Source organism: Benincasa hispida, chromosome 8 (genome assembly GCF_009727055.1).
Source record: "Benincasa hispida cultivar B227 chromosome 8, ASM972705v1, whole genome shotgun sequence".
Lineage (NCBI taxonomy): Eukaryota > Viridiplantae > Streptophyta > Magnoliopsida > Cucurbitales > Cucurbitaceae > Benincasa > Benincasa hispida.
The window spans coordinates 26,708,331-26,717,325 of record NC_052356.1 but is presented as its reverse complement, the minus strand read 5'-3'; the positions used below and the strand labels follow the sequence as shown (position 1 = coordinate 26,717,325).

The window sequence follows — 8,995 nt, the reverse complement described above, 5'->3', positions numbered from 1 at the left end:
GACATTAATTTGATTCATGTTTAACATAAATATATAAATTTATGTTCGTTGCTTAAGAGACTCGTATTTGCTATCACATTCGTATGGCATCAAGTTTTGATGCCTTAAATGAAAATTTTAATTTTAATGATTAAATTTAACCAATGGAAATAAATTATATATTAGCTTTGGTATAATAAATTAACTTATGTTTGCTTGATTTATATAACTTATATTAAAGAGTAAAATAATGTTAATACATATATTTAGTGTATACAGGTCGATGATAAATGTATGAATAGGATTTGTAAGTTTTAACTAACTGTAGTTATTTTATGTCTACGTGAGTATAACTCAACAAGTTAATTAACATGTATATTCCTTTTGAGATTGAAGGTTCAAATCTCTATACTTTATTATCGTTTTGAAAAAATATAAATAAAATTGTAACTTATTTATGTTTTTTTTTAAAAAAAGGTTATTTGTATGTGATAATGCTAAATTAGTCGTGCATATAATATTTTAATATTTTAAATTATGACAGGAAGTAAATACATCCCATATTCCATATATGTCAATTTGTATTGTAAGAATTTTTTTATTTAACTTTTTAGGCCAAGAAATTAATTTTATTGCACAATGAAGTTGTTTATGTGATATTTTATTTTTGAAATGTTGGATCGGAATGTAATTTGAAAATATTTATAAAATTATGACTCCTTACTATATTAAAGGTAGATGGAAAACCTTCTTTGGACCATTTTATCTAAAATTTTATTATGTAATATCTAAATTATCTTTACTATTTTTTTTTATATATATATGTCGACATAAGCATAATTTAATTACTATATTTCTATTAATTAAAAACAAGAAAACAAAAATGATATACAACCAACCGTAGCATTACCCCAAAATGTATTAAAACTATCAAAATATTTTCACATTAAAATGGTAATTAAATTATGAAAATAATTATTGGTAATTATAACTATGAAAATGGTAACTAAAACAAATTACCATTAAAACAAATATCTAAATAGTTAATATTCCAAGGCAATATGAGAAGATGATGTTATGATTTGTGCATGATAAATGATAATTAAAACTATGAAAATCTTTTTACATCAATTAAGCAAGTTGGTTGATATTTGTAACATCACATCCTCTCATATTATCTTAGAATAATATTTCATAATTTCTCGTACCGTATCAAATAAAAATTTAAAATATAAAACTTTGAAGAGTAATTAATTAAATATAAATAAACATATATTCAAACTCCAAAAATGGTATGTCTTGTGTCATTGCCAAAAATTAATTAGCCATATTTAATATAATGAGTAAAATAATACAACCAAGGTGGGGAGATTTCATATTTGATATGCATAGCTAAGAAATAATTATAGATGATAAGTTGTCAAACGAAAACCAAAATTTTCCTAATAAAAATCATTTTAATAATATTACTATAAAATACTATCTTCCCGAGATATCATTTTGTGTATATTCTTTAGTTATGGAATCAAATACTCTTTTTTATTAATATAACCTATTAAATACTAATACATCTTCTATATGTCAAAAATTAACTTCTAAATAATAATTGAAGCTTAATAGATAAAGTACATATCAATCTCACCAAAGGAAAAAGAAAAGTATATACTACTTATACTTTTCTTAAGATGGAAAGATTTGTTGTACTAAAAGAATATATAACTCGAATCTCTCTGTTAAGATTTCATTAGTGATAAAGAAGAGGGAAAAAGAAAAGGAAAACTCATGAATGTATTACCAAAAATCTTTAAAAGAATTCAATTAAAAAATTTATTTAGTAACAATTTGGTTTTTTTAAAATCAAACTTATAACGTCACTTCCACCTAGAGTCTTAATTTGACCCAAAACTTTATCCAAGATTTGGAAAATTAAACTAGATGTATGCTTATAAATAAATATTAGTTTTATTTGTAAACTTATGCATGATTTATAAAATAGAGCAACATGTAAAGTGAAAATATTTGAATCTTTGACTTTTTGGTCGTATACAATATGTTAACAGCTAAATTTCAAAAAGAAAATCTTAAACTTTGTAATTTTCGTACAATTGACCTTTCATAAATTTTGTCAGACTATACTTAGGGTGGATCATTAGAATTTTGGATTAAAAATTTGAAATCTAAAATGAATATATAGCAACGACTTAGAACGGTGTGACAGTGCATAGCTCGTTTTACTAAATCTAATTGACACTATATTCACTACAAAAAGAATGGAGACTGGAACTCAAAGGTCTAAAGATCATCACAACAATCATTGAAACATGATGTAAAATAAGACATTTTATTATATATCATATTAGACTTTTCTACACCTTATCTAAACTTTTGGGAGTCTTAATTTAGTATAAATAGCAACACCCATGAGGGACAACAAAGAGAAAACATAAAGCACACAAAACACAACACAAACACCAAAACCCATTTCTCCATTTCCATTTTTTTTTGGTCATGACAAGGAAGAAGGTGAAACTCGCATACATCACAAATGACACAGCCAGAAAAGCCACATTCAATAAAAGGAAAAAGGGTCTATTGAAGAAGCTGAATGAGCTCACCACTCTGTGTGGGATTGAGGCATGTGCCATAATCTTCAACCCCTTCAATTCCCAACCTGACCTATGGCCCTCCGCCCTGGGCCTCCAGAGGGTTCTCTCTAAGTTTAAAAGCCTACCAGAGATGGAGCAATGCAAGAAGATGGTCAACCAAGAGACCTACCTCTGCGACCGCATTGCCAAGGCCACGGACCAGCTCAAGAAGCTACAGAGGGAGAATCGTGAGAAGGAGATAGCCCGGCTAATGTTTCAGAGCCTCGCTGCTGGAGGGACGCCACCGCCAGATCTCAATGTCATTGATTTGAATGACCTGGGTTGGTTGGTTGATCAAAAAGTGGCTGATGTTGGCAAGAGGATGGAGTTGCTTAGGGTGAACCAATCGATGCGTGCGGCAACAAGGGAGCCGTCGTGGTTCATGGAGATGATGAGTCGAGGAGTTGATGATGAAGACCAAATGAAATTCAATATTGGTGATGATGTGATTCAACTTCCTAGTTTTGGGGAGGATGATAACCATGGTGCTTTTTGGTCAAATAATACCCTTTTCCCTTGAAAGGATTTATGTTGGGGTTTGTCTTTAATTTCTCAAACTAGATTCCTCAATGCTTATTAGGGTTTGAACTCAAAAGGCTAAAGGGCCTTTTTATGTTTCTAACTTGTTCTATAAATAATGTAAATTTCAACTATGATGTTGCATTTGTAGTTGTTTTTGTTTCGTTTTATTTGTAGTAATCAATAAATATTTCTTTATGAAATTTGAGCGAAAAATAGAAAATGATCAAGTAAAAGCTGTGGAAAACAAATTCTAGGGCACAATAATGGAAATAAACAATCTTACTATGAGTAAGATACATCTTTGTTTTTATTTGGGGCTAGACATTTAAAGTTCAATAATCTCACAAGTGTTCGGTATACCTTCTAATTTAAACACTTTTTTGAAAAAAAAATATTTTTATTAAAAATGTTATTACATGCTATCTTTTGTTTAAAAATTATTTTAAATGACAAATTTATTCGGCTGAACTATATTTGATTCTATCAATTATAAATATGTTTTTATTTTATTCAATTGTTTCTTAAGAAAAAGAAAAGAAAAAACAGAAGAGATTTTTAAAGTGATACGGTCTTTTGAATGACTTATTTTTAAATTTTTTTTTTTACAAAGAAAACCACTTTTGATAATCTAAATAACTCAATGAGACATGCTATAAACACATAAATTTTAATTTTTTTTCAAAGGTGTTTATCAAAAAATTAATCTTATTTTAAAATCATTTTTTTTTTCAAATTTATTCCTAAATATTCAGGGGTGTTTAGCTCCAGAATTTGGAGTTGAAGGAACTCCGCCTTTTGTTTGGCCTAAGAAATTTGTGTGTCCATGATTAAAGAACATCAATTCTATGTCTTAATAACTCTTTACTCTCTAGACCTTAGGACTTCACAAAAGCTTCATACTTAACAATTTCACTCTCTTTCCCAAACTCTTCGTAATTATCTACTATAATTAAACACGTGTGAAATATAATTATGCTTAAAGAAATTTGTCATAATCGATCAAAACGACATCGTTCATCATTGATGAAGTCTAAATATATAAATCAATTTAATGGATTGATGAAATTAATTTATTGATATTCTCATTATTGTATGTGCAATCAATTACTAAGAATTTCCAGGATTACACATGAATTAATATTGATGATTTTTGTTTTGTTACCATGTATAGTTTCTTCATGACGTGCCTGATAATTTGATTAGTCTGTCATCATTATACATATTTCACTGTATTGTTTTTGCATAACTTCAATTCTAGTAAACAGATCCTCCAATCATTTCTGCCATGAAATGAAGTAAATTAAGGGTTTGTTAGTGAACAGAACACAAAAACACATAAAATCACAACATTCATATACAAGAAACTATATGCGTTCAACGACTTTACTTATCTCCTTAAGAAAAATCTACTCTAGTGCCTGAGTTTAGAGAGTCATTATCTCCCAGGATAGGACAAATTACCTTTCCTATGGATGTAGCACCACGACCACAAAATCAACGAATTAAACTTTATGGATATAGTGAACTTCTTCAGCAAATTTTGAAATGGAGAGAATTTTAAAGGAAGAAATGCAATGAAAAACGTTGAGAAAACAAATTGAAGAAAGGACATATTTATAGACTAACTCGTGGCCATTTGAATAGTCATGTCCTTTCTTCAATTTAGTTATTTAAGAAACGATTCAATCATTCATGAAGGAACACAACTTGTGGAATTGAAAAGATACAACCCTACATGAAGAGTTATATACCATTTATTCCAATAATCCCTCCCCACATAAATGGTAAATTGACAAATTAAGATAGAAGACAGAGAAAAATGTTCGATATTTTCTAATGAAGAACCTACATCAAGATAAGAAGTAAAAACTTTGAATTTTCCCTAGTGAACGTCAATCAAGTTTACTTGGTTAATCACTGGACTTGATGTCTTAAACTATCAATCGTTCTAGAGTAAACTAAGACAATAAGGTCACACAGTTTTAACAACGTTTATTCTCATAAATGTGTTCGTTTTAGCCTTGCACACTGTCTGGTCTCATGAGTGTTTTAGAGAATTCACCTTAAAATTCTCCTAGAAGCGGTCCTTTCATATTCACATAGGTGATTCCTATATATGATCTTTTCAAAAATAATTACTTAACTACTTATAGAAACTAGTAAAGGCATAGTGCTTACTCTAAAATGACACTAGCTCTGTCTCATCATCCTTAGAATGGGTAGGGATCAATTTCAACGCAGTGCTCATTAAGTTGTCTAAAGATCGGTTTGCCTATTGAACCTAGATCTTGGGATCTCTAGTCAACTAGGTTGGGTTGCCTCTCTGCTTAACTTTATATTATAGGTTTTAATCTCATTTTTCTTGATGAACTTGCAACCAACCCTCTAGTTAGGTATTTAGTAAGTGGATCCGCAATATTGTCTTTTGACTTTACAAAGTCAATTGTGATAATTCTACTAGAGGGTAGTTGTCTAATTGCATTATGTCTCCGACGTATATGTCAAGACGACCAATATAAATAATATTTGTGCCCTTCCAATAGTTGTTTGGCTATATTATGCATATATATTGCAGGCACTGTCTTAGACCAATTTGGAATGTCTTCCGAAAAAAATTGAAGCCATTCTACTTCTTCTCCAACCTTGTCTAAAGCTATAAATTTAGATTCCATTGTCCATCGTGCTATACATGTTTGTTTGAAAGATTTCCAAGATAGAACTCCACCTCTAAGATTGAAAATGTAACCACGTGTGGATTTTGAGTCTTTAGTACTAGATATCCAATTAGCATCAGAATAGCCTTCAAGTACAGTAGGATATCTAGTATAGTGTGAGCCATAATTGTTAGTGTGCTTTAGGTATCCTAAAATTCTCAATATAGTTTTCCAATGATCTTTATTTGGATTGCTCGTATAATGGCTTAGCTTGCTTACAGCATATGCTATAACTGAATGTGTATAACTCATAACATACATTAAACTGTCAGCTATGCAAGAGTATTCTAGTTGTGCTATATTATCACCATTATTTTTAGTTAAATGAAGACTAGTATCTATTGGGGTCTTTGTTATCCCAATGTCATCATGTTTTTTAAATTTCTCAAGTATTTTATCAATGAAATGCGACTAAGACAACAATAACTCTTGTGGGGTTCTAGAAATTTTAATTCATAAAATAACATATGTGACACCCATATCTTTCATCTAATATTTATTGTCTAACATTTGTTTAGTAACCTTAATGATATTGATATTGCTACCTATAATTAGCATATCATCAACATACAAGCCCAAAATGGCATAGTCATCCTTATTTCATTTGGCATATACACATTTATCGCATTCATTAATTTTAAAGCCATCTGCCAACATCACATTGTCAAATTTTTCATGCCATTATTTTGGTGTTTGTTTTAATCCATAAAGAGACCTTATTAATTTGCAAACTTTTGTTTTTTGACCAAGGGAAACAAACCATTCAGGTTGTTGCATGTAGATCTCTTCATCTAGCTCACCATTTAAAAAGGTTGTCTTTACATCCATCTGATGTATCTCAATCCCATGCAAAACTGATATTGCTATGAGCATGCGAATGGAAGTAATCCTAGTAACTGGTGAGTAAGTATCAAAATAGTCAAGTCGTTCATGGTTGTAACCTTTGGCTATAAATCTAGCCTTGTATTTATTTATTGATCCATTTGTCTTCATTTTCCATTTAAAAATCTACTTACATCCAAGTGATTTACATCCTAGTGGAAGATCAACTAATTCCCAAGTGTGATTATGTAACGATCGGATCTTTATATATTATGGTCCGACCGCTACGACATGTATGCTTAGACTTTTCTATTATGAGATGAGTTTTGGTAAAAAATCTCAAAAGAACATATCTAAGGTTTTATTAATTAGGTAGAAAACTATATAAAAAGTTTATTTTACAAAACACCAGGATCCATAAAACATTAGCATAGAGATACAAAAATGCACATGCCTATAATAGTGAGTTTGATGGTTGGCCATTTAAGCGACGTCTAGTTCTGCCACCTATGCTGTGTCCTTACCTACAAGATCTGTAAAAATAGGATGAGTATATAATATACCCAGTAAGTAGTTCTCACATAGGGTAATGACCAAATGCACAATCACATGCAATATGTTCTGAAAACATATGATTGGGACCGAAAACATATAATAACATGTGGTGGTCGGTTATGCTTCTAACGTAAATTTCTCCGCCCTGATAGAAAAATGAGGACTTAGGCGGAAACTAACTCATCTGATGATTAGCGGGTTATGCAGTCAGTAGGACCAGAGTCGCATCCAATATCAACCATTAACATAAACGTAAGTTTGGACTAGAGGGGTGCAACCATACATACCCTGTTAGTCCCTATCATAAACTTGACATAGAAGTGGGTCTAGAGGGATGCAACCATACATGCCCTGCTAACCCTAGAAGCATAACCTTTATCTAATTAAAATTTAATCTTATGAACAAACATAATGCATGAGGTCCCTTGTCGATAAACATATTTTAAACATGTAATGCAACATAACAATAACATAATTATGCAACATATTAAAGGTATACTACCATGAAACACTTAAAGAGAGGGTGAGACAAACTAGTTACTTGACTACGATCCTAGTTATTCCTATTATTCCTTATGGTTTAATCAGTAGAGCTTTTCCTCTTAAATCAGAAGGAAATTTGGGCAGCACTTCCCTCGCGTTTCCTCTTTCTAACTAACAGAATTACTTCACCCTTTTCACACGATTTTTACTACTGAGTTTTTTGTAGAATGAGTTTAACTTCCAGCCCAAAGTCTCCTATTTATAGCCATTTCCAGCTCTTCTCTGTGTGACAACTCATCCTACAAATGGCTTATTTAAAATTACTTAGGTTTAAGAATTTCTATTAATAAGACACCTAATTTTGGCTAACGTTTGCCCTTACTTCTTCAACCTTTGTTTGTATTCAATTTTAGGGTTCTCCATGTTATAATCTATAAGATCGTGGCCAAATTCAACGCATAATCCACGCTTCTATCCAAATCTCGCTCTTTCTGTTCTCAAAATCTCGCTCTCTCCAGCTTTCTCGCTGGTTTGGCTCTTGTGACTCTCGCTCCCGCTCTCTCCCACTGTCTCGCTAAGAATCTCGTTCTCTCCACTCTCGCTCTCTCCAATCTCACTAGTTTTTACGCGTGGGTTGCCTTCACTGCTTGTGGATTCCACTTCCCCGTTTTAACTCTTTCAAATTTTAAGAGTATATGGGCAATTAATTCACCTCCAATTCTTCCAATGAGCAGTGCCCAAACAAAAAGTTATCTACTGCCCTTTGTCTCCTGAATTAGCTAGCGTCCAACTTCTAATTAATCCTCCCTGATTCTGCCCCCTTATTCATTATTTTTGGATAATTAATAAATTTCTTATTTTTTTTCCAATTCTAAATTTCCACCCGATTATCCTATTAAGTTTATATATTTTTCATTCTTAATTATATATTTTATTTGTTTTCTTGCTTTCAAAATTAGGATTAGGGTATTACATTTACCACCCCTTTAAATAAAATTTCGTTCTGCTTAACATTTAACATTTAATTTTCTGTAGTGTATGCGGACAAATGTGGGTTGTTACAAATTATGTATAATGGACTTAATTTCACTATTCGCAGTTTCTTTCCGATATAGAGCTTCTGGAGAGGACATAACCTTCTTAAATGTTTGAGGTTCATTCTCTAACAAATATGTCAAAAAATAGACCCAAATAATTTTGAGATCCTCATGCTTTTACTTTATTTGAGTTCCTCTATCTTATTTACTCAATATTTGATCTATTTTGAGTTTCACT

The 8,995-nt window shown here is 31.0% G+C and overlaps 1 protein-coding gene across 1 annotated transcript; it reads left to right on the top strand.

Moving 5' to 3' along the window:
* Window positions 1-2,487: 2,487 nt before the first annotated feature.
* LOC120083998 (agamous-like MADS-box protein AGL80) lies at window positions 2,488-3,144 on the top strand. Its single transcript, XM_039039904.1, has one exon. It carries the CDS (start codon window positions 2,488-2,490, stop codon window positions 3,142-3,144), a length of 657 nt encoding a protein of 218 aa, XP_038895832.1.
* Window positions 3,145-8,995: the final 5,851 nt, after the last annotated feature.